Genomic DNA, 24,908 nt, shown 5'->3' on the forward strand with positions numbered 1-24,908 from the left:
TACCAGTGACTCGCAATCTTTTCAAGTTGCAGACGATACCAGTGGAATACCATTGACGGACAGTTCTTCCAAATCACAGTTAAATCTGTTATCAGACCTACCAACTAGCCAAGAGCTTCATGGTTTGATAGATTTATATTTCGAATCTGTGCACCGTAATCCGCCCTGCTCGACATCAGATATGCGATGAAGAGGCTGCAAGCTGACTGCACTTAAGATTTCGGGTTTCTGTCATTCATTCATCAGCTCCACTTCAATCGTCTTCTTGTTGATGGCAAGGCCCCACGTGAATTAACTCTTATAATGATTGCCAGTGCGATGCGGTAGGACTGAGAAAAAAAAACCCCTCGAAAATGGAGTGAGCTCTGACTGATGATGCCTGAAAAGGTTCGCTGGCCCGGTTTCTGAACAAAACTTTGCAAAAGCAGATGCATGGGCAGATGCCTCGATTGGGATCTTGCTTCCACGTATCTACCAAGGATTTGGAGCATTGCAGCTTATGGTGGGTAGCCAACTTCTGTTGAACTTTCAAGTTAAAGCACACAGCTCATTATTCTGGTAGACTCTACTAATAGCCCAACACTACGATGTCAATAGAGGCAAATTCACATCTGCCTGGCTGCTGGGGGCTAATTGTACACGGCGAGTATATGGATAATGTTGAAACAAGATTGAATCTCTTTGCAGAACTGACCATCTCTCTAGAATGATGCAGATGATGTCCTTGCACTCATTCGACCGTACGTTTTCAGCAGGGATTTCCTCCAACTTACATCTTTCTCCTCTTGTCTCTTGTGAAGCTCTCCGTCGGCTTGCTTGGAGCACTTTCTACGCCGACAGTATAACCGATGGTGGTCGGTATGGCTTCCATACCATTGATGAGAACTCATTTCGTCTACAGCTTCCTTGTGATCAAGCTAGCTTCCTAGGCAACGAGAGAGTCACCACGGAACCTCTGTTCCCCTGTCCAAACGATTCGCAAAACATTGCCAGTAAAAACACTTATCATGCGTCCCTCGACATGTCGGCATATCTTCTTCGAACTGCAGCTGCGCGTCGCAGAGCCCTGCATTTTGCCTTTCGCGCTTCGCACGAGGAAGGGGCCATTGAAACGATGACGGCGGAGCTTTCAACTCTCGAGGCAGATATTGAATCAGTCATCAAAGGTCTTCCGAAACGATTCCACTTCAACACTGACAATGTGTGTATCCACCGAGATCGACTGACAATGTTTATTCTCATGCATATTCTGCGTCACAACCTTTTCATTGCTCTGGGCCGAGCTGCTCTCCTTATTCATCAACGAGATCCAGCTAGATCGGATCTCATGATTCAAGTACGACGCAAAAGAATCTTGCACGCCCTGCCGATCGCAGGGTTGGTCTCAGAAGGGCTCAGGGCAGGTATTGCTTTTGATCCCCATATTGGTGTACATGCATATGTTGCCCTGGAAAGTAAGTGTTCATTAACAACTAACTCACGAGCTGATCACGTAAATATATTAATCCCTCTGGCAATAGTTCTTCTTTTTGAGCCACGCCGCTTGGCGGAGACTGATTCGCATGTTAAACTCAAAGCACCCGAAATAACAGAAGCCATTCCTCATTTGTTAATGGTTATTAGAGAGCTTGCAAGCCGCTCTGACATCATGAATCATTTGGTACGTCTCTGACCAACACCATAGTGGCAGCTACTCACACCCCAAGAAGCACATCGAGGCAGTTCATCGGCTTCTCCGCTGTGATTACAAGCATCTTGTCAATCAAACCGATATCAATGCATTTCGAAGGTAAGTCAATATGAATCTAAATATGGAAGATATTCCTTGATTGATATATTTCCTAGTGAGTATCGCATAGTTGGTCAAGATGCTGCGGAGTATGATTTTCGTGACTTCCGCTGGGCCAGGTTAGAAAGAATACTCCGAGGCGCTCAGCCATCTGCCAATTATAATGGCGATGAAGTGTTACTCGAGTACAGAACAGGTGCAGAGGCGGTTGTCCCCTCGACAGCCCCGTCTCCACAACTTGATGCCATGGATGTTAATAGCTCCCTTTCCTCGTCTTGTACAGCAACACATCCGCCAGAATCAGATGTATGGAGTACCCCTGCTCTTCAATACGTCAACGAAAGTGGCACAGACCAACATCTAGTGTCAGACTGGGGAGCAGGAGATTCTGAGGCTCAAAGGTATCCTCATTCTGATCTTTCGCTTGATTGGCCCTGGCTGCTGGAGGAGTCGGGACACTTGGGGTATCAAACTGGAGATCCTACAATCTTTTGGAGTCAATTGGAGCGTATTTGAGGTGCTATATTAAGCCATCAAGGCCAACAGAAAGACGGAAAGGCAAGATTGTACTCACTACATGTCACTCAAGTGGCTGATGAATTCACGCGAGGCTACCCCCGTGCAGGAGATGTCCACCAGTTTGAAACTCAAATAATCTATCAACCGCTTTACGTCTGTTATTGGCTCACTAAAAACGCATAGAGATTTATGTGCCTGAGTCTACGACATCGTGTCCTGTGATTGATACCACAATTATCCCATTGTATATCACTGCGTTTGTTTGAAGAAAGGCCGGTTGGGCATACTTTGATTCTTCTTTGTTCGAACGCAGCAAATATAACGCGAGTGTAAAATTCATGAAAGGACAAAGAAACCTGCTCCATGACTCTTATGACTCGACTCTTTATCTTGAAAACCAAGAGATTCACAAAACAAACATTTCATTCTTCTATCGAGACTTTATAAGGCGCCATCTTCCTATTCCTCATACCTCCATCAAACCCAGAGATACTGTCAGTCCACCACAAGCTTGAAGGACTCTACCAATATTTTACCAAACACTGCGACACTCAAGAAAGCTCAAGGTAAGCCCTCCTGTGACTTTAAACTATTCACCTTCTACTAACAGTGCGCATCGAATCCTCTGAAACCAAATAGAATGGATCGCCCTACAATTTACGACTACCCGCCCGACTTCAACGAAACATATCAAAACCTTTGTCAGACGTTTGCAGAGAGGCTAGACCAGCAAATTGCTGTTCTCCATAGCCCGCAGCCCGACCGACTTAATGTTATCTTGGAGTTGAGGGACCTTGCCACACTTGCAGGACAAATTGGATATATTGGAGGGGTTGGTGGCTTGGAAATCACTGATCGCCGGCATGTTCTCCGCAAATATGGATATAAATCTCTGAAAGATATCTGTACTGCAATCAGCAGCAGCTTAGATCAGCTAGCGGTAATGCTTGCTGTTGACAATAGAAACGATGTTGTCGTTGCGAACGAGTTGGAGGAAATTATGAACAGCTTGCCCTTCGGAAGGGCAGGGGCATGAGAATTTCAATAGTTTGGGATCTAACTAATCGACAACAATAGCTGATTCTTTTGCTCCCTTTTCGATTTTTCTATTGTTGAATTGAATGACATGATCAGTGTAATAAGATATCCATGGGAGAATATAATGTTTCAACCAGTATGTTACAGGACGAGGGCTCGCAGGGCTCGCACTGCAGCAAACCTTGGAGAGTATCTGCGAAGAACAACTTCCACCACCTATCACTGAGGTAAAACTATACCTTTTGTAACTTTTGTGTTACAAGTTCAATCAAGGAGGGTTCACATGGAACAAATCTCTGCCTACAGTAGCTTGGCTTCCTGCAGATCTACAAACCAGTGACCGACAGACCGGTACACCGCCAATTTAATTGAAGATCTGCTCCTGTATAGTTGAACTCTCTCCGCATTATTCAAAGCTTAGTGAATATAAAGACTCGTGAACTACTGTAGTTATATTGCCAGCATATGTATCTGCCTCACGTGAGGACCCTACAAACCAGACAAATGATCGATAAGAATCTAAGACACTCCAGATTTGATTCGATCTGATATAGCTCTAGAAAATTATTCCAGCAACCTCAACAAATCATCCTTATCAGAATGGGTGGCACCTTGCGCCAGGTTACACTGTGTGTCTACGGTGCATGGTAAATGAAGAGAACAAGCAATCAAAAGGTGAACCGCCGATTCCACCAAAATAATAGGCGTCATATTCTTTCAGCTGCCAATAGGGGTCCTTGACACCGTGCACATGTACATGTGCTGGAATATGCATGCGGACTTCTTAGGCGCTATGCATGCATAGTTCGAGGAACCCATCACATCATAATGCCAGTTCGGTCAAATGGGCCTTAGCGATGGAACTTCTGACTGTGTAACCTCCTTAACTCAGTGAGACCAAAGATATCTCATCTATCGGCGATCTTTATGTCTTGAAATCCTGATCCCAAGAGATCAACCACAACATGAGGGTCTTGCGTAACCTGACGGTAAGACGCAGCTGTACCTTTGGACTGCATATCGTACTATATTCAGCTTATTTGGGCTTGTCGGCTCTGCACACCTTCGCAGATGACAACTCGTGAGGTGTTAGATAGGATGGCTTGCGCATGAAGTTTACCTGAGACGTACTTCTTAAGGGCCCGCTTGGTCCAACCTTCCTTTTCTCGTTTTTCTCTCAACTAAATTTTTATCATTCAGCCTGGTCTTGTCCTCTATTATCACCATGAACTTGAGGGATTTTGAAAAGGGACCCGATAGTTCTAGTCAGATTCTGCCCCAACTTGTGGATGATATAGCTCAATCTGAACCCGACAGATTGTTCTGCATCCATCCAGTTTTCCAGGATAGAACTGATGAGTGGCGGCATATCACGTTCAAGGATCTTTCCAAAGCCATAAATCATGTTGCCTGGTGGATTGATGCGAGACTCAGCATCAAGAATTTAGGAAAACAGCAAGTCCTCGCATATGTAGGAACAAATGACCTCCGATACGCGGTATTTGTCCTGGCATGTATGAAGACAGGGAATATGGTAAGTACCATCTGATCTGTCCCTATTCATGTTAGCTAATCTTCTGAAGGCCTTGCTTGTTTCCACTAGAAACTCATTGCTAGCTAATCAGCATCTCTTCGAAGCTACCAATTGTTCGGTGTTGGTTGATGGTAGTGAGAAGGCTCAACTTCGCAATACATTGGACGAACTCGCAACTCACCAACCGGAAAGTTTCGAAAGATGGCCGATGGCTTCGGTTTGGGATATTTTCAATGACAGCCCGACAGAGCTATATCCCTACAGTGAGGAGCTCTCTGAAATCGAGGATCAACCCGCCATGATACTCCACAGCTCTGGCACCACGGGTCTTCCAAAGCCGGTGAGCTTGACGTATGGATTTTGGGCCACAACGGACAATTTCAGGAGGCTATCACTGCCGCCTGGACGTGAACATGGACAGTTGTTTTTGAGGAACGAGGGAAAGTTGCGCTTCTTCAGCTCACCAATGTTTCATATCATGGGGATCTTCTGTTTGTCTGAATGCATCTATTACCGCTCGCCATTTCTTCTCTATCCTGACCGACCACTCACGGCAGACTCTCTTTTGCAAATCATGAGAAGCGAGAATCCCCCTAAATGGGGTTTGTTCTCCGCGTACAATTTGCAAAATCTATGTTCAACTGAGACAGGGCGTGTAGCCCTGTCATGTTTCGAAATCTTGGGCTACGGGGGAGCCCCATTGTCACCATCCACTGGGAAGGTGTTGTCTAAGCTTGTCCGCTTGCAAACCACCCTGGGCAGCACTGAGACATCATATACCCCAACGCTTCTTTGTGAGGATCCTGATGACTGGGCATACCTCGAGTGGAATCCGGCCTTTGGAGTGCGCATGGAAGATGTCGGAGGCGACCTTTGGGAGCTGGTTATCCCGAGACTAGAGTCGCGTCAACACCATGGCATTTTCCATACCTATCCTGAGTTAACCGAGTATCGCACTGGGGACCTCTTTCGCCCTCATCCATCCAAGCCCGGTCTGTGGCACTATGAAGGCCGAGGTGACGACATCATCGTTCTATCTAATGGCGAAAAGTTTAATCCCATCGACGCGGAGAATACTTTGGAGTCTCATCCTCTTGTTAACGGTGCCGCTGTCTTTGGAAAAGGTAGATTCCAAGCTTCAGTCCTCATTGAACCTCGATGGGACCTTTTGCCCCAAGATTGGACACCAGAATGGTTGCAAAGGTCTATTTGGCCCACTGTGAACCAAGCAAATGCTGTCCTCCCTGCCCATGGGCAGATTCTGGCGACTCATGTTGCATTTACATCTAGTGACATGCCATTCGCTCGTACTGCAAAGGGTTCGATACGTCGTCGGGATGTCGCCACGGCTTATGAAGCAGTGCTTGATGAAATTTACTCGCCTGGCCACGAGGAGAACCAGCTGGAATCTAGCACTCAAGCCCCTGAAAGTTCCAGTCAGGATGCTATACAGAAGTGGCTCCAAGCACTTGTAGCCGAGATAATCAAATTGCCCAACACTTTCAGTCTTGATGATGACTTGGTCACGCTGGGAATCGATTCGCTGCAAGTGATCCAGTTGGGTCGCTCTGTTCAGGGTGCATCTAAGCAGATGCACCCATCAGGTGAACAGCTCTCCTGGACAAGTGCAAAGATATATGAGTTGAAAACAGTTCGTTCTCTGGCCAACGCCTTTTTCCAGCACGTTGGTGGCGATGAGAGCACCGACGACAGCGAAGATGCCCCGTGGACACGTTCGGAACTACTGACGCGTTCGATCTGGAGTCAGGCTAGATTGTTCGGGAAAGGTGGGCTAACCGTTGTTCTAACGGGATCGACTGGAGAGCTGGGTAGCTATCTGCTCTATGAGCTACTTCAAGACCCGTCCATAGCCCAAATTTACTGCTTCAACCGCTCTTCGGACGCGATGTCCCGACAAATTGCCAGTTTCAAGGCGAAACAGCTTTCCGCATCTTGGCTTTCGGAGCAATCTCGTGTTCATTTCTGGCAGACGTCTCTGAGTGACGAGTTCTTCGGGCTGACTCCGCATGAATATCAATCGGTACAAGGCAGTGTCGATGCTGTGATTCATAACGCCTGGACAGTAAACTTCAACCAGCCGTTGTCTGCCTTTGAATCGCATATCACTGGAGTGCGAAGGCTGTTGAAATTTACAGAGGAATCCTCGGCCCAGTTTCACTACATTTCGTCCATCTCGACGGTGGGTGGCTGGCGGGCGGAGCAAGGTATCTCAATCCCAGAGGCCCTTCATAGCGAGTCTGTGGCACTCCATCAAGGTTATGCAGAGTCCAAATATGTGAGTGAGTCTCTTTGTGGAATAGCCGCTCAGCGCTGTGGCATCCCGATCAGTATCCATCGCGTTGGCCAGCTGGGTGGTGCATCGTCGCTAGATGGCGCCATGTGGAATCCCCGGGACTGGTTCCCATCACTGGTCAAATCATCCTTGACCTTGGGCAAATTGCCGGATAGCTTGGGGGCAATGAATGTAGATTGGGTGCCAATCGTAAGTCGAGCAGTCTCCATGCCCTAACAATAAATGAGTGGAATTGACAAGAGCAAATAGGACACGGCTGCGCAGGCAGTTACTCAGATTGTCAAATCCCAGTCTCAAAAACGCAAGCCACAACTTGAGGTTTTCCATATCGTAAACCCTCAAGCAACGGAGTGGGAATCTCTGGTGCATACTGTTGCCCAGGCATGTGGTGCGAAGGTCTTGCCGCTGGAAGAATGGGTGGCCATTTTGCAAAATATTTCACAGGGAACAACTGGCGACGAGAGCCATGAGAACCTACAGAATATCCCGGCTGTTCAGCTGCTGGATTTCTTTGGGGGTCTGGTCTTGCTCCAAGGTCAAAGGGGCCAAGGACGCCCACGCGTCGAAGTTTCAAATGCTCAAAGCCATAGTTCTGCTATGCGCACCATGAACCCAATCGACGAGAGATTGATGGACATTTGGTTACAGCAGTGGAAGAATCAGTGGATGTCAGAGTTGCAGATATAGGTTCACCTGCTCCAGCTACTACTAGATCTCGGGCTTCACTTATGAGTTATAAAATCCCAAAGACACAATCCATGGATGTCATGGCAAATTATTACTCATAGTTCCCATCATTGCAGGGGTAGGCAAGAGAACAATATGACCAACACCGTGCCATAAGATGCGACATAGGTTTCTTATTTCATTGATAGACTTCAGATATTAATTGAAATAAATGATTATTACTGCTCTTTCGTCCGTTGAGTGACCAGCTCTGGACCGAAGACATCATTGCTCTCGCGAGACTTTTGTTCCTGTTCCAACTTCCGCTTCTTCGCCAGACGTTCTGATTCACTCTCGGAATTGGCCATCCCAGATTCGCTAGGCACAGCAGTAGATGGTTGTGCCGATTCGCGTTTCTGAGCCGCCAAATTTGCCTTTTCGGGGTTTTGGCAATGGTATAGTTTCTTTGCGATGCGCTTTAGACTCTTCATTTGAGCTGGATCAGAGGACAGTGTTGTATAAGACTGAAGGAAAGCAGTGCATTCAGTCAGGACGCGATGGAGCTTGCACCGGATCTCATACAAAGGATTTTGAAGACCATTTTGGCTTGTATCAGGAGTAGCTGTTGCGGGTGTGACGGGCCCACCGAGTTTGACGTCCAGAAGAAATTCAGCCAAGGGACGATCGGCGATGAGAAAAGCGGAAAGCCAGATTTGAGACGGCGTGTAGAGAAAGTATACATCAGTCATTTGTGCCGCGGTTTTCAGCAGCTCACGAGTTGTGCCGTGGGCTCGGGCGATGCGATCGGACATCGATGATGATGGGACAGGAGGAGGTGCAATGGACATTAAACCCTGTTGCAGGTCTTCCGAAGTCTCATGCGGTAGATGAGGGGCGGCTTGACCTTGACCATGTGCAATAGCCTGAAGTTCCATGATGCCGCCCTCGAGTCCTCGGAACGGATGCCGCACATCAAAGGTGAACCGGAGTCCCTGCATGAGCAGAAACTCTGGCGTAATAACATCATCTGTCGTGGTATCCCCTGGAATACCATCTGCAAATTGCCGAAGCGACATATAGTAGTTATCGGTTTTGGTCGCAAGGAACAGCGCACACGCCATGATTGACTTTGGGTGGTATGTCATGGGCGAGTTTGTTAAGTAGAAGCGGCGGAGGTATTGGATTGCGGTAGCCTAGACGGAAAGAGAATGAATGTTAGCTTCCAAATTCCCTTCCCTGTAGATAGCAACAATAGCATAGTCTGCACACGTACTCGAACCATTGTTGGGAGCGGTGGCTTGTATGTCTCTCCGAGCTCCAGCGTCTTCTCACAATAATACCGCACTAGTACTAGCTCTTCCTCTGGTGTCAGACACTCAATGGGCTTTTCATCACTGCTTTTGCCATCTGCATCACTGCCCGGCTGCGGTGTGCCAGCTGCAGAGGACACGGCCGATGGATGAGTCTCCCGTGTCCTACGCAGGGCCGCTCGCACACGCTCACTGGCTGCAGCATTCGTGGTGGCCCGAAGTGATTGTAAGGAGGAATTGGTGTAAGACCAGAGTCGATACTGAGACGAAGTACGGTAGATATCGTCTTCAATCATGGCGCCCGCCGTGTTTTTTTAACTTTTTAATGTTCTGACGCGAATGATTGAAGATGATCGTGATATCTAGCGGCAGTATTGGAATGAACTAGATGCGCAAAGTTTAGTTCAGCAGTTTGGCAGAAAGCTGAAACAGGCTGGTTTTGAAGGTAAATATCAAAAAAGTATACGGGCGAGCAACGGTGAACGTGAAAGTTGGAGAGAGCTGGGCGGTCCTGGGAGGTCCTTATCGATAAGGATCCTGAGATCGCGGCCGACTTGCGCGCTTCTCCGAACCTTAGCCTGAAGCCAACCAAGACTTTCTTTTTGCCTATGAGAATTATACGAGATTCTGTTTTTTTTTTTGGATTGAAAGAGCAATCGAGGATGACACACGAGCCACTTTATGTAGTGTGTCCCCCTATGTGCTATACCTAACTTATTTCATTTCGGACATTAGACTATACATCACTCACCAAGAAGTCGAGCAGTAATATCTGCCATGCGACCTTCATCCAATTCATAGTCCTGGCCATCTCTTCGAGGGGCACCGACAAAACGGAAAGCAGCTACAACCTGTTCCACATCAAATCCCATACTGCAAAATCGATCGATCAAATCCTTGTTGTATCCATCATATCTGTAAGTATAAGTCAGCAGGCACGTTCAAACTATTAAGGGAAAAAAAACAATACTTCGCTGTGTTGTCAACACCAGCACCTTGCTGCTCCTCCTCTGAACTGGTTCCAGTTCCGTTTCCCGTGTTGCTCATCGGGGCACCGGCGTAGAGAACTGCCCATTCACGAGCTACACGGTCAAATTCCTTTGGTGTCCTGAGGAGCATGTTGGCTACCTCAGCATCTTGCGGGTCCTTGGGCTCCGGGGTGCTGAGCAAAGATTGCAATGACAGCAAGGCAGACTTGATGGTGAGTACCGGTGACCAGGCACTAGATAATGTATCAAGACAAATTGCACCCTGGACATTGAAAATGAGCACTGAAGTTTCTTTTAAAATGATAACGGTATGAAGTAATACTGACTGTCTGGCTGCTGACATTCGGATGCCACACTTTCGTCTCAAACCTCATCGTAGGTGGTCGGAAAGGATAGTCGGTAGGGATTTTGATATCAATCGTATAAGTTCCACCTTCATATGGAGTTCCGGGCGGCCCTGGAAACGACCCACGAAGGTGTGTTACATCGTCCAAGTCTCCAAAGGGCTCAGCCTTGATCTGGGAATGTGTGTCGGCATGGATGTCGGCAATTTCTTTGCCAATACGACGAGTACGGTTGCTAGCCATGGCGATTCGAAGATCCAAGGCAGTCAAGATAAAGTAGAAGAGTCCTTTCTTGAATATCGTGCGAGTATATATGGTGCTGTCAAATCGATAGCGGTGCAATGGTAGGGTTCCCGCGGATATGATTTTGGAGATATGCGCACGTGTGATGGGACTAATTTGAAGACAGACATGTTAGCAAAGCTTGAAATTGAATGCACAATGCGATAAGTATGGCGTGAAGAGGCCTTGAATCCACGATAAGCGAGAAACTCGAGAGAGAGACAAGAATCGCACTAAATGGAGGGGAACTATGTCGGGGAATGAGGTCTATTGATAACTTCAAATAGGGCTTGATTTGATCGGCCCAGATTTCAGGCGAGATTATACCTTTGGAGATCAGCCGCGGTATACTAATACCAGTATATCGTTCAGTCGGAATGCGAATATCCTCGATTGCGCGAGTGTTCAAGCTGCGAAGTGCCGAGTGGGTTCAGGCATCGAGGCAGAGATGACGCAGTGGTGGCCTGAGGCCGCGATATCATGTGATGGGTGACAACAGCTGGAAGCTCGCCGAGCATCTGACCCCGAGCGACACCAACCACACCTGCATTCATAACCCATCCCTTTCACTTTGTATTTCCCATCATATCCAACTCATTGGAGCTCGGGAATTACACAACCGTTTTATCTGTTGTTATACCACTGGGCTTTTGATTGTATCCCTCCAGGTGGCTGACAAACATGGTGAGCGCCCCATCCTTCTATCGCCTTCGGTCAGCCATGGAAATGAATTGACATTCGAGATCAGGGTCAACAACAATCTAACATGGGCGGAGGCCCGGGTGGTGATGGACGTGATGACAAGGACAAGAAGGTATGACCTGACTCGTTTCTCTTGGATCGTGAATGGCGCTAAAACCGCGTTGCATCAGAAGGACAAGCCTAGATACGAACCTCCCCCACCCCCTACCACTCGCATCGGAAAGAAGAAGCGCAAGGCTGCTGGTCCCAGCACTGCCTCTAAGCTCCCAGATATCTACCCTACCTCCCGATGCAAGCTACGTTATCTTCGCATGCAGCGGGTCCACGACCACCTGTTGTTAGAAGAGGAGTATGTTGAGAACATGGAACGCATGCGCAAAACCAAAGCTCAGGCTTCCCAGGAGCCTGGTAGCCGAGGTGACTTGGACGACCGCAACGCTGATGAGCGGAGTCGAGTCGACGACATGCGAGGCAGCCCCATGGGCGTCGGCAACCTGGAAGAGTTGATCGACGATGACCACGCTATTGTCTCCAGTGCGACTGGTCCCGAGTACTACGTTTCTATCATGTCCTTCGTTGATAAAGACCTCCTTGAGCCGGGTGCTAGTATTTTGCTACACCACAAGTCGGTTTCCGTTGTCGGTGTATTGACCGAGGAATCCGATCCCCTTGTGTCAGTGATGAAGCTTGACAAAGCTCCCACGGAGTCATATGCCGACATTGGTGGTTTAGAATCACAAATCCAGGAGGTTCGTGAGTCCGTGGAGTTGCCATTACTACACCCAGAGCTTTACGAGGAGATGGGTATCAAGCCTCCCAAAGGTGTTATTCTCTACGGTGCCCCCGGTACCGGCAAGACGTTGCTTGCCAAGGCTGTTGCAAACCAGACAAGCGCTACCTTCCTCCGCATCGTTGGTAGTGAGTTGATCCAGAAGTATCTGGGTGATGGTCCTCGCCTGGTTCGCCAGATTTTCTCGGTTGCTGCTGAACACGCCCCCTCCATCGTGTTCATTGACGAGATTGATGCCATTGGTACTAAGCGTTACGAATCGCAATCCGGCGGTGAACGTGAAATCCAGCGTACCATGCTGGAGCTTCTCAACCAGCTGGATGGTTTCGATGATCGTGGCGATGTCAAGGTCATCATGGCTACAAACAAGATCGAGACTCTGGATCCAGCTTTGATCCGACCCGGTCGTATTGATCGTAAGATTCTTTTCGAGAACCCAGACCGTAAGTGTCATCCTAATGGACCGTGCTTTGTTTCACTTCACTAATAGCTTCCAGAAAACACCAAGAAGAAGATCTTCACTCTTCACACGTCAAAGATGTCCCTCGGTGACGATGTTGACCTCGAGGAGTTCATTAACCAGAAGGACGATCTCTCTGGAGCTGACATTCGTGCCATTTGCACCGAAGCTGGTCTGATGGCCCTGAGAGAGCGCCGGATGAGAGTGCAGATGGACGATTTCCGCGCTGCCCGGGAGCGTATTATGAAGACGAAGCAGGACGGTGGCCCTGTGGAGGGTCTGTACCTGTAAGCCTCGGCAACTGGTTGTCTCGATCAAGTGCCGGAATGCTTGCGTGGGTGACTCAACTAGGTCATTTGTGTATTGTAATAATCGGATGAAATTAAACGGCTGAATGGGCAATTCTATAAAGTATTCTGTGCATGTAGAAAAGGAAGGCTGTAGAATCCTGTGAAACAAAATCCTTCGGCTTCGGGCTGTACAATGAAATAATGGCCTGGAGTTTAATGTGCAGGCGACTTTGATACCTGCCGCCCTGGCCCAAGATTGTCACCTTATCGATCGTGCAAACAGTGCAAACAAAGCTCGCTATCAGCTCGCATCTTCTTGTCTATCGCAAGTCTCCTCACATACTCAACAATGGACGGATTTGACGAGGAAGCATTTAATAAATTCTTCCCTTCTAGCTTCGGTAAGCAAGAGAAGTCTGTCGATGTTGACTCGCAGATCAACCGCTCCAAGCGCACCGAGGTTTCGGCTCAACCCACATTCGAAGGCAATGAACCAAGCACTTCCACGAGCGCCCTTGCAGCGCAGTTAAAAGGCAGCGGAGACGAGGAAAAGGATGATGAAGATGAAAGTGACAGCAGCGATGAAGACTCGGAGGACGATGAGGATGAATTTCCCGTATCGCATGAACTTGTTCTCAAGACCCATGAGCGTGCTGTCACAACTATGACCGTGGACCCTTCAGGCGCACGACTAATCACAGGCTCGACCGATTGTACGTTGAAGTTCCATGATTTTGCCTCAATGACGCCGTCAACAATTCGCGCCTTCAAGTCTGTCGACCCGTCCCTCAAGAAACAATCGGCAGCGCAGGACACCCACGCCGTTCACTATGCCGCTTTCAATCCGCTTTCGCCAAGTCATGTACTTATTGTGACCGCAACAGCACAGCCCCGGATTCTAGACCGTGATGGTGAAACCCTTACCGAGTTTGCAAAGGGAGATATGTACCTGCGCGATCTACACCATACCAAAGGTCATGTCTCTGAAGTGACGTGCGGTGCCTGGAGCCCCTCGAATCTCAACTTGTGTGCAACTGCTGGAAGTGACAGTACCATTCGAATCTGGGATGCGAATGTGGGCCGCTCGCAGAGGGAGGTTATTATGCACAAGTCGCGGGCAGCAGGCTCCGCTGGCCGAACCAAGATGACTGCTATCGCATGGGGCACTCCGAAACAGGGAGGGTCCGACATCCTAGTAGGGGCAGCTCTTGATGGTAGCCTGGCCATGTGGAGTGGGAATGGACCCTACACAAGGCCTAGCGCCGAAATTCGTGATGCCCATGTCAAAGATACATGGACAAGCGGTGTTGATATTAGCGCCGATGGAAGACTTGTTATCACCCGAGGTGGCGATGATACCATCAAGCTATGGGACACCCGAAAGTTCAAAGCACCGGTTACTACCATCGAGCACAAATCGACATCCTCACGCTATCCGACCTCAAATATCAAGTTCTCTCCCTCATCTGCAAATGTGCTCGTGGGATCGGAGACCGGTCACCTACACATTCTCAACCCAGCCACGCTGAAACCAGAGATGGTGACCCCTGTCACACCGGGTTCGCCTCTAATTACTGTGCTCTGGCATGAGAAGCTCAATCAGATCCTGACGGGCTCTGCGAATGCTGAAACGCATGTCCTTTATAACCCCACAACATCTTTCAAGGGTGCCGCGACGGTCATGTCTAAGGCACCAAAACGCCGCCACGTCGATGACAATGTCACTCTGACTTCGGACTTGACTCAAGGGCTGGCAGGAGATTCCGTTGTTGTTGGCTCCAACGGTGTCCCACACTATAGCTCGGCTACCTGGTCTGCCCGACACCCCAATGTTGGACTGACAGCTTCTGGTCGCTCTCGAGACCCTCGCCGGCCACATTTGCCTCTGCAAACACCGTTTGCCCAGTCTACGCCAGATGAGAAACACATTCGTGAAAATATTCCCCTCAGTTCTATGCGAGATGAGGACCCGCGGGAGGCACTGTTAAAGTATGCTGAGAAGGCCGAGAAGGACCCAATATTTACCAAGGCATACAAGGAGACACAGCCCGATGCCATCTATGCAGAGCTGAGTGATGACGAAGAGAAAGGACCTGAAAAGAAGAAGGCTAGACGATGATTGCGAACTCTCGCTTGGTTTCCGAACATGTATAATATCTGTCACCGTTCACTAATCGCGAACCACAACAAAGATGAGACTGCTATTGCAAGCCCTGACGTACTCGTAATCACAGACTAAGCTTTTAAACGATGAATGAAACTTCCACGCGTTTAACCTGCTCCTTACATTCTTTCCGGGATGTCCCCCTCTTCCGGTACTAACGTTATATGACGTCCCCAAGAGCCCGCCGATCCCAAGCATTCCACCCGCCAATGGCAGCTATGGGAACACCGGTATGAGCTCAGGCCTCACGCAGTCCTCGCATTTGGCGCGTTTGGATTCATACGTAATGCGCTGTTGACCATTAAACGACAACGCAGAGGGGAATTTTCGAAGAAGGTCTGAGGTTGTGTTGCTGACATGAGCAATTTTTCTCCGCTCCAGCGCCTCCGTGCATTGCCGCCTGCCTAACCTCTTCCCAATCACTTCGGATGTTGTTTCTACAGTGATTACTTCTAGCGCGAGAACATCGGCTTCCTCGGACCAGCATGCAGCCTTTTGCGACTTGAGCTTGAATGTTTACTGTTGATTCTGGGAGTTCGTTGTAATCGGCCGCGCCTGCCGGTGAGCTGGGGGTATAAGGGGTGTGATACAAACAAAGTGTGAAAGCGCATTACTTGAGATGGCTTTCTCACAAGCCTCGCTGGTAGCTAACCTGCTGCCTAATATCCTTTCTTCGACTATTTCTCCTTCCACATCCGTCTCATACGCCTCTTCGTCTGTCAACGACTTCCTCACCACAGCCTCGAATCTGACCTCGGACGCTCCGCATAACCATGATGGAAAAAGCGGAGGAAGCATGCATGAATGGTCATCTTTGATCGGTATCGTGACCGCTCTTTGTGGAAATGTCCTGATCTCCTTGGCTCTGAACATCCAACGTTACGCGCATATCCGGATCGCAAGGGAATGGGAGCAGGATAAGAGTCAGAAGGAAGCCGACTGGAGACGTATGCAATCTGAATCAGATACTGAGAACGTGAATGGAGCTACAGGAAGCAATGGAGCGCGCGACCATTCGCGGGGGCGATCCCGGGAACAATACCGAGATACTGAGGATAACTTTGAGCCATACCGTGACGATAATACCCAAGTCCAGAGCAGCAATTCAAGCTCGCGAGACAGTAATTATCCCGGGGATAGTGGGAACCGCAAGTCTTACCTTAAGTCGCCCTATTGGTGGGTTGGGATCGTCCTCATGGTTGTGGGCGAGATGGGCAATTTCATGGCCTATGGTTTTGCGCCCGCTTCGATCGTGTCCCCGCTGGGAGTTGTGGCTTTGATCTCGAACTGCATTATTGCGCCATGCTTGCTCAAAGAGAAGTTCCGCAAACGCGATTTATGGGGTGTGCTGATCTCTGTTGCTGGGGCTGTCGTTGTCGTTCTCAGTGCCAAATCATCAGAAGAGCAAATCGGACCACATGAAATTTGGATGATGATCACCCGTTGGGAATTCGAACTGTACCTCGGATTGACTATTTCTCTGATCATCGGCCTGATGTGGGCAAGTCACCAATATGGCTCTCGCTCTATCCTCATTGATGTAGGACTTGTGGCACTATTTGGTGAGTTTCAACTACCGTTCTATGGCACTCAATTTTATGAATCGCATACTAACTATGAGTAGGTGGATATACTGCCTTATCTACCAAGGGCGTCTCTTCACTCCTGTCTGGCTCTTTGTGGCATATTATCACTTTCCCAATCACCTATGTCCTTGTTTTCGTCCTCATTTCGAGCGCTTTGATGCAGATTCGCTACATAAATCGGGCCTTGCAGCGTTTCGATTCTACCCAGGTAATTCCGACGCAGTTTGTACTCTTCACCCTCGCTGTGATCATTGGAAGTGCGGTTCTTTACCGAGATTTCGAATCAATAACAGCAACTCGTGCTACGAAGTTTGTCGGTGGTTGCTTATTGACATTCCTTGGCGTATATTTTATTACCAGTGGCAGAGTTCGCGCTGATGACGAGTCATCCTTTTCATCTGAAGATGAGGAGGGATCGATTGGTTTGTTGAACGGCGAGAGATATCATGATAGGATTGATTTGTCTCCTCCCGGTCATCAACTGCCGAAGGTTTCGCATCTTAACACAAACGGCCAAGCCGGCGCCGTCCAGTCACCTTCGGGATCTTTATTGAGCCAAGGCATTGAAGGGGTCGACGATGACGAATTGACTCCTAGAGGCGTCCTTTCTACTGCGTCTTCTCCGCGGGGATCTCTCATCCCAGATTCACCTATATCTCCCCCGTCCTTCGACCATACTTCGCCTTTGCGACCCCCGTCTCGTATGTCCAACCCCTGGGCAGACATTCAGGAAGTGGCCGTTGTGACTCCCGAATCCGATGACAACCAATTTTATCGCCCTTCTACTCCAACGCAGCATGATAGTGATTCAGCACAAGCTTCCACGGTTCTGCTTCGATTCCCGCCTGCACCTGGCCTGGAAGAAGCGTCGGGACACAACGGCGACGCTGGAACTGTGCGACGTGCTTCGACTCCTACCTTGCTAAATCAAGAAAACCGAATTGGACTCCCTGAGACACCTTTGGAAACACCTTCGCGGCGTGCTTTGCGCGGCTCCGTCTCACACCGCTTCTCGCCTGGACCTCTTCTTCCCACACTATCCGGTGGTTTCAGTGCCGTCGTGGTTGACTCGATTCGACGTGGAGACGGCAGCCCCCTCAAGGATCGTACCAAGCGCAAATTAGGACGTCGCCGTCAACTTGACGGTACTTTCACCGATCCCACTCTCCTAGTTGACGGGCCAGAGTCCTCACTCTCGGTTGCCACTGCTCGTCTCCAGTCCGCCACGAACTTTGCCGATGCACCTGCAGAGGCTGGCCGTTCTAATCCTGCCCTTGCAACAGAAATTCACCCCACGCATGACCCAAACTCTACCCAAGATGTGACCCGTCTTCGCAGTTTCAGTGACTCGTGGAACGGTGGACTTGCATGGCTGGGCGGTGCTCTGCGCAAAAACAGCAACCGAGCCGTTGATGAGGCTGCACCGCAAGCAGCGCCTAATCCCCGCGATGAAGAGGCACCGCTCGGTCCAAGCAATGAGCCACGAAATAATATCGGCTTTGAAAGCGAAACTCGGCGATAATAACCACAATAAACGTGTCGGCCTAAACCTTCAAGGCCAGATACATGACAGTGGCTGGGTCACTGGAACTGTACATACTATTTCAACTTTCCTCGCCATTTTTCTGGACAATGGTCTTTCTGCGATATTACTTGGCGGTATATTATTCATTTTTAATTGTTATTGCATTGTCCGGGTACATGTTAGGCATTTCATAAAGCACTCTTCTCTCTGTTGCAACTTTTTCTCTCATGTATTGTAAGCCAACAGCGAGCAGGCGGGTGTTGAACATCCATCTCACTGGACTATTATGTACAATTAAGTTCATATTCTCAATTATTCCAAAGAAAACTTCCGACCACCGAGCCTTTGGCCCTCTAGCATGATATGATGCATCTCCGCTCCCCGCCGGGCGAAACACAAAGCCCTAATAGGTGGAAAATGCACACAGCAAACACCGCCCTGCAGGGGTTACACCCCATTACCCCAGATGGCTTGATTGTCCTTCATTTAGCAAGTCAATTTAGCCGGGAAAAGATGCCCCTCAACTCCATTTCACCTTCTAATGCGGAGGCGGGGGTGTCACTCCGTCTCATGAAAGTCCTAGCTCGCATCTAAAGACGCCAAGTGATGGACTACTGCAGTCATATTAACCAGTTTGGTCTGATCTGGTACTGAAGACGGCTTCATTTCCGTTAGATGATCGTACTATGTCTATGCAAGCTAGTCATTTCACTCAATTTACTTCGATTTGCGGGATCGATCAACCTCGTGCCGCGATGCGATTGGTATCTTGGTCAATTCTCGATGTCTCCACCGTGCAAGGGAGCTTCTCTGCACGAGCGTGCATATATGCGGGATGTTTCCTCCTGGGCATTGTAATTTTTTTTTCTTTTCTTTCTTGTTCCAATTTGTGTATCTGTTAGCTGGCACGCCAGTTCTCATTCATTGAGCTTGGGACAGAAGTTGACGTCTCGCTATCGTTGCAATGGTAGCCAATATCCTTGCTCATGGGCTTTTGCTCGTGCAGCTTTTTGCAGCCTTAGCTCTTGGAAAGGACTCGACGCCAATTTACAAGGATGCTAATGCCCCGGTGGACAAGAGAGTCAAGGACCTGTTGGGTCGGATGACGATTGAGGACAAGATGTCTCAATTGATTCAAGGTGTGTTTCGAATACACGTCTGATATACAACCAGACATCTGCCAGTTGATTCTCCAAATGAGTAACCACTAATACGGTCATTTTCAGGTGACATTACGAATTGGATGAACTCCACCTCAGGAGAATTCAACTACACTGGACTGGTGGCCAACATGGAGATGAAGGCAGGCATGTTCTATGGTATGCGTCTTTGGGCACCCCAAAACACTGTCAATTCGTCTGTATAGGCTCATTGCTGATGATTTACCAGTTGGATATCCCGTGGCATGGGACTGGATTGCGGATAACATCAAGAGAGGCCAGGACTATCTCCTTCAAAACACCACCCTTGGAATTCCAGCCATCGTTCAGACTGAAGGTATGTTAAAGGAGTGTTGTCTAGCCCAGAGATATCCCATTTCTAATTTTCTCGTGTTTGCTACAGGTATTCACGGATTTCTGATTGGCAATGCTACAATTTTCAACTCGCCCATTGCATATGGATGTTCTTGGAACAGGGATGTATGTGTCCCAGTATCCCAGTCTAGAGAGCGATCTGATACAGTAATCTAACAGCCCCATTTTCTAGCTCATTGAAAAGATGGGCAATATCATTGGCCAAGAAGCCAAAGCCCTCGGAGTCAATCAACTATTTGCTCCTGTTGTTGACCTCGCTCGCGAGCTTCGATACGGCCGTGTAGGTTTTACCGACTTCAAAAATTGTCGATTTAGCTGACATTCTCTACAAAAGGTCGAAGAAACATTCTCCGAAGATCCCTTCCTCGCAGGCGAAGTCGGCTACAGCTATGTCAAAGGTGTACAAAACAAGAAGGTCTCTTCCATGGTGAAGCATTTTGCAGGCTTCAGTATGCCCGAGCAAGGACTGAACACTGGCCCGGTACACGGTGGAGAGAGAGAATTACGTACAACGTATGTCAGACCTCACAAAAGCAAAGGCGTTGCTAACGACTGTTTAGATGGTTGCCTTCCTTCAAGCGCGCCATTATTGATGCAGGTGCCTGGTCTATCATGGCTGCATACCACTCGTACGTTACGTATCGGTTCCAATCATCTACACAGATCTAACATGATATCCTAGATATGATGGAATTCCTGCCGTCTCGGATTATCACACTCTCACCGAGATTTTGAGAGAAGAATGGGGCTACGAATATTTTGTCATGACCGATGCAGGTGGCAGCGACAGAATTTGCAGCTATTTCAAGCTCTGTGAAAGTAAACCCATTGACATGGAGTCCGTCACCACGCAGCTGTTGACTGCGGGAACTGACGTTGAAATGGGAGGTGGTTCATTGTAAGCTGCTTCCTCTCTGATTATATTACTCAACGAATGCTAACAACTAGATAGCAATTTCCAGAAGATTCCTGACCTCGTCAAGTCTGGCGATCTCGACGTCTCGTTTGTCAACAATGCCGTTTCTCGAGTGCTCAAAGTCAAGTTTGAGATGGGTCTCTTTGAGAACCCATATCCTGCTGCACCCGAAACCCAATGGAAGAAGCTTATCAATAGCCCTGAGGCTGTGAAGCTTGCTAGGGACTTGGATAAGGAGTCCATTGTACTGTTGGAGAACCATAACACGACTTTGCCTTTGAAGAAGTCTGGTAGTATTGCAGTTATTGGACCTATGGCTCATGGCTTTATGAACGTGAGTGAAACCACAATTATTGGGGTGATGAAGCAATAATCTATCCATGAAGCTGACCAAAGTTCTAGTACGGTGACTATGTTGTTTATAAGAGTCAGTACCGGGGCGTCACTCCCCTTGACGGTATTAAGGCCGCTGTTGGCAACAAGGCCCAGATCAACTATGCTCAGGGCTGTGAGCGATGGAGCAATGACCAATCAGGCTTTGATGCTGCCATCGAGGCTGCTAAGAAGTCTGATGTGGCTGTTGTCGTCGTTGGAACTTGGTCGCGCGATCAAATGGAACTCTGGCAAGGACTAAACGCAACGTAAGTCTCTCAAATCTGCTCTGCAGTAGTCTTCAAACTACCTCAAACGAAAGCTCAAGTCTGACTGAATTGAAGAACCGGTGAACATGTCGACGTGGACGACCTCTCTCTTGTCGGCGCCCAAGCGCCTCTAATAAAGGCCATTGTCGACACGGGAGTCCCAACAGTCGTTGTTCTCTCAAGTGGCAAGCCTATCACAGAAACATGGCTATCAAATGGCACATCTGCTCTAGTTCAACAATTCTACCCAGGTGAGCAGGGTGGTAACGCCCTCGCCGATGTCCTCTTCGGCGACTACAACCCATCCGGCAAGCTTTCAGTCAGTTTCCCACGCTACGTCGGTGACCTGCCGATATTTTACGACTACTTGAACTCCGGCCGCTCAATTGGCGACCAGGGCTACGTCGAAGCCAACGGTACTTTGGTCTTCGGTCACCAGTACGTCCTTGGAAACCCACTGCCATGGTACCCCTTCGGTTATGGCAAGAGTTATTCTACCTTCAAGTATGGAACTGTGAAGTTAGACAAGAGCAAGATCTCTGCATCCGATAGCACTGTCACAGTCAGTGTCGATGTGACTAACACTGCCACCCGTGATGGAACAGAGGTCGTGCAGGTTTATATCTCGGATGACATTGCTTCTGTTGTTGTTCCTAACCGTTCCCTGAAGGGCTTTGATAAGGTTGTTATTCCTGCTGGAAAAACAAAGACTGTCAAGATTCCTATCAAGGTTGAGGATCTTGGTGTGTGGAATTCTCGCATGAAGTACGTGGTTGAGCCTGGTACCTTCACCGTTCTGGTTGGCAGCAGCTCCGAGGATATTCGGGGAAACACGACAATCACTGTTCGGTGAATCCTAGAAGATCGCTCAAGGATACGATGAGCAGTGCGGGTATCTGAACCATGTTTTTGATCTATCGTTCTAAATAACTTGTGCTTTGCTCATCTTTCCAAGCCAATCATGAATAACGCCGCTTGATGCCTGCATTCCTTCGTCATTGTTGGACATGGAATAGAATTTGAGGCTTGAATTCCAACACTTTGAGCAGTGATTTCCTCTTCGTTTTGCTTTCATGAATAATGTATAGGAGGCCTGAAAAGCCGAGGTGCGTTTAGAAGGATACAGAGTAAAGTATATAAGCATGAACTTATCCTTAGAAGGCATAATGAAGGTTTAATTTTAGTCTAAAGGAAGCGATAGAAACAATTCCCTGGTTGACCATTCTGAAAAACACACATCAAACCCAAGCCCAAGCACCCATAATGCCCCATTCAATCGTTAATAATGCTCATTGTAATCGTGTTGAACCTTCAGTCCTTAGTGTTCAGGAAAGGCTCGTAGACGGGCCCTGTCCGGTGACCGGAGAAGCCGGAATATCACTCGGCGATTGGGCTGATTGGGTATCGCCAGTGCGAGCCTCTGCTCTACGCGTTTTGGCGCCCTCTTTGAGTTTCTCCCAGCGATCCCTGTATCGCCGAAGAACGTCTTTCAGCTTGTCATTCTCCTGAGAAGCAGTAGCTAATTTCGTCTCATGGTCTCGAATGAGATCTTCTAGTTCTTTGACGCGTGGATCAGGTGCAGTTGCAGCCGGCGCTGCAGTCATGGTAGCTACCGGAGAGGTAGCACCTGATGGAGCATGGTGCATCATCTTCAAAGATTGCTGGAGCGCCATAGTAGAAGATTGCGCATTGACTTCCCACATATGCAGCCGGGTCGAAAGTGTGTCAGTCAAGGTCCTCAAAGCTTCATTCTCCATCTGCATTTCTTCCACTGTTTTAGTATTTGGGGCGCTGGCAAGCTGATCGGGGACATCTCGGCGTCCTCGCCATATGCGAGAGCCACTACCACTGTGACGCATTTCTGGCGACGAAGGTGTTTCTCGCGCATCCACAAAGTCGTCTTCGCCATCTTCGAGACTGTTTCTGCGTGCTTCCTTTTCGGCTCGAGTAAGAATACCTGCGTATGACATGGTTCCGCCAGTAGTTGGCACTACGTAGAATGACTCGGCAGGATTTCCCATCGTCACCCCAGTACTATCGCGAACTGACTTGAGAGCTGCTCGAGAGAATATCTTGTTCACATTAGGCTCTCCCGCAGTGGTCGATCTGTCCAAGGTAGCATGATCACGGTCTAATTTCACTTCGGCCGAGGATTTGCGATTCTGTCCAGCTTGTGTTGGATTGGCATTTCCCATTTGAAGTCCTGCAAGCGCCAAAGGCACAGAAACTTTGGCGACTAGTCCGCCAAAGGCCGAGTAGAAACGCTGCAAGGGCTCTTCGGCAGCTGGGGGCATATCTGTGGGCGGTCCATATTCAGACGTGCTGGTAGGTGCAACTTGCTGTGTTGTTAACTGTGCGGAAGTAGATGTTGGAGGAGACCACGGTTGCCGGGGGGTAGACATGCGGCTTTGTCGACTTTTGTTTGGCACGCCCCGCAGTCTGGATTCGCCGGATGTAGTTTTGGGTGGAGGGTCAGTCATCTTTGCTGCAGCTTGTTGAGAAGACAGCGTTGGTGATGCCGGCGACCCACGGCGAGGTTGGGATGGAATCCCTCGAGCAGATGCGAGGTTGCTGGCGATAGAGGATTTGTCCCGACTCGGAATTCGACCGGTTCCCACCAGTCTTGGTGGTAAATTGTGAGCATCCTGGGTCGACGTGGCAGTTTTAACGTTGGATAGATCGGCCGCAGCTTGCTGAACTGATAAATTTGGAGAGGTGGTGGCGGATGTCACTTCGGTAGGGGCAGTGGAGGGATGCTCGTGTTGGAATCTGAGGAGCTCCGCCAGCTTCTTGTGGTGAGTTTCAAGTAGGCGCAGCGTTCGTAGGGCCTTGATTCTATGGGTCAGCCTGGACTAAGACAAAATATATCCGTGAGCATGTGATTATGTGAGTAGTTAGACTCACTTCTTGATCAGAGCTGTTCTGCGCAGCTGTCGCGAACTCACCAGCAGCTAGATCATGCTCCTCACTCGCAGCGACCGGATTGGCCTTGCGAGTCTCGAGGACTGCATTCCGAGCATGAGTATGAGCCTACTTTCATGTCAGATCAGGTCCGATGGCGAAGGATAGAGTACTCACCAGTGTCAAAGGAGCTATCTCCATGGTGATATCACAGTGGGTGAGAGGAGTCTGGGGAAGCGGAGAGATCTGGACCCGGTCTGAAGAAAAAGGATTGGGCACACAGCCTTCCACTTCTGCCCAACAGTCCTTCAAAGCTGGAGATTGTACGGAATTTGCACAAAGTAAATGGCTGAAAGCAGCACATGTCACACTGGCATTCTGAACGGTGGAGATGCGGAGTGGCAGGGCTGGATTTCTGCGCTTTTGTATGGCCACGCCTGGTGCCAGGACTGTGCTAGTTGCTACCTTAACACTTAGCTTGACAATTAGCTTGACATTGAGCGTGTCAAACCTAGGAAACAAATGGCAGAAAACAAAAACCTCCGATCTCAGATAAAGTCCATTGTGCACTGTAACCGTAGGGAGATTCTGACTAAGTTGCGGAGCTGGAGAT

At 48.8% G+C, this 24,908-nt stretch overlaps 10 protein-coding genes across 10 annotated transcripts; 7 read left to right on the forward strand and 3 right to left on the reverse strand.

The window, feature by feature from the left end:
- Window positions 1–303: 303 nt before the first annotated feature.
- Window positions 304–2,305, forward strand: N7511_000500 (uncharacterized protein; the record flags this gene model as incomplete). The annotated part of the gene is made up of 7 exons (XM_057122925.1): window positions 304–323; window positions 388–502; window positions 706–740; window positions 841–1,454; window positions 1,521–1,660; window positions 1,707–1,789; window positions 1,846–2,305. The coding sequence occupies 7 exons, from the start codon at window positions 304–306 to the stop codon at window positions 2,303–2,305; spliced, it is 1,467 nt and encodes a 488-aa protein (XP_056988658.1).
- A 643-nt stretch (window positions 2,306–2,948) lies between these two features.
- N7511_000501 (uncharacterized protein) lies at window positions 2,949–3,344 on the forward strand (the record flags this gene model as incomplete). The annotated part of the gene is made up of 1 exon (XM_057122926.1): window positions 2,949–3,344. One exon carries the CDS (start codon window positions 2,949–2,951, stop codon window positions 3,342–3,344), a length of 396 nt encoding a protein of 131 aa, XP_056988659.1.
- Window positions 3,345–4,571: 1,227 nt separating this feature from the next.
- N7511_000502 (NRPS-like enzyme) lies at window positions 4,572–7,881 on the forward strand (the record flags this gene model as incomplete). The annotated part of the gene is made up of 3 exons (XM_057122927.1): window positions 4,572–4,880; window positions 4,930–7,383; window positions 7,444–7,881. 3 exons carry the CDS (start codon window positions 4,572–4,574, stop codon window positions 7,879–7,881), a joined length of 3,201 nt encoding a protein of 1,066 aa, XP_056988660.1.
- A 218-nt stretch (window positions 7,882–8,099) lies between these two features.
- Window positions 8,100–9,466, reverse strand: N7511_000503 (TFIIH complex kinase subunit CCL1; the record flags this gene model as incomplete). The annotated part of the gene is made up of 2 exons (XM_057122928.1): window positions 8,100–9,053; window positions 9,134–9,466. 2 exons carry the CDS (start codon window positions 9,464–9,466, stop codon window positions 8,100–8,102), a joined length of 1,287 nt encoding a protein of 428 aa, XP_056988661.1.
- Window positions 9,467–9,913: 447 nt separating this feature from the next.
- N7511_000504 (E2 ubiquitin-conjugating protein UBC1) lies at window positions 9,914–10,746 on the reverse strand (the record flags this gene model as incomplete). Its single annotated transcript, XM_057122929.1, has 3 exons — window positions 9,914–10,085; window positions 10,141–10,421; window positions 10,486–10,746. The coding sequence occupies 3 exons, from the start codon at window positions 10,744–10,746 to the stop codon at window positions 9,914–9,916; spliced, it is 714 nt and encodes a 237-aa protein (XP_056988662.1).
- Window positions 10,747–11,443: 697 nt separating this feature from the next.
- N7511_000505 (proteasome regulatory particle base subunit RPT2) lies at window positions 11,444–13,028 on the forward strand (the record flags this gene model as incomplete). The annotated part of the gene is made up of 4 exons (XM_057122930.1): window positions 11,444–11,469; window positions 11,534–11,599; window positions 11,658–12,720; window positions 12,775–13,028. Exons 1-4 carry the CDS (start codon window positions 11,467–11,469, stop codon window positions 13,026–13,028), a joined length of 1,386 nt encoding a protein of 461 aa, XP_056988663.1. The 5' UTR covers window positions 11,444–11,466.
- A 348-nt stretch (window positions 13,029–13,376) lies between these two features.
- N7511_000506 (WD40 repeat domain-containing protein) lies at window positions 13,377–15,146 on the forward strand (the record flags this gene model as incomplete). The annotated part of the gene is made up of 1 exon (XM_057122931.1): window positions 13,377–15,146. The coding sequence occupies one exon, from the start codon at window positions 13,377–13,379 to the stop codon at window positions 15,144–15,146; it is 1,770 nt and encodes a 589-aa protein (XP_056988664.1).
- A 664-nt stretch (window positions 15,147–15,810) lies between these two features.
- On the forward strand, window positions 15,811–18,299 carry N7511_000507 (DUF803 domain membrane protein; the record flags this gene model as incomplete). The annotated part of the gene is made up of 2 exons (XM_057122932.1): window positions 15,811–16,753; window positions 16,816–18,299. 2 exons carry the CDS (start codon window positions 15,811–15,813, stop codon window positions 18,297–18,299), a joined length of 2,427 nt encoding a protein of 808 aa, XP_056988665.1.
- Window positions 18,300–19,266: 967 nt separating this feature from the next.
- On the forward strand, window positions 19,267–22,247 carry N7511_000508 (uncharacterized protein; the record flags this gene model as incomplete). Its single annotated transcript, XM_057122933.1, has 11 exons — window positions 19,267–19,441; window positions 19,529–19,621; window positions 19,692–19,799; window positions 19,866–19,942; window positions 20,010–20,117; window positions 20,172–20,350; window positions 20,398–20,466; window positions 20,520–20,735; window positions 20,790–21,087; window positions 21,156–21,394; window positions 21,470–22,247. The coding sequence occupies 11 exons, from the start codon at window positions 19,267–19,269 to the stop codon at window positions 22,245–22,247; spliced, it is 2,340 nt and encodes a 779-aa protein (XP_056988666.1).
- A 472-nt stretch (window positions 22,248–22,719) lies between these two features.
- Window positions 22,720–24,496, reverse strand: N7511_000509 (uncharacterized protein; the record flags this gene model as incomplete). The annotated part of the gene is made up of 3 exons (XM_057122934.1): window positions 22,720–24,246; window positions 24,299–24,424; window positions 24,473–24,496. 3 exons carry the CDS (start codon window positions 24,494–24,496, stop codon window positions 22,720–22,722), a joined length of 1,677 nt encoding a protein of 558 aa, XP_056988667.1.
- Window positions 24,497–24,908: the final 412 nt, after the last annotated feature.

The sequence above is a fragment of the Penicillium nucicola genome (genome assembly GCF_028828085.1).
Source record: "Penicillium nucicola strain IBT 29836 chromosome Unknown utg000001l, whole genome shotgun sequence".
Lineage (NCBI taxonomy): Eukaryota > Fungi > Ascomycota > Eurotiomycetes > Eurotiales > Aspergillaceae > Penicillium > Penicillium nucicola.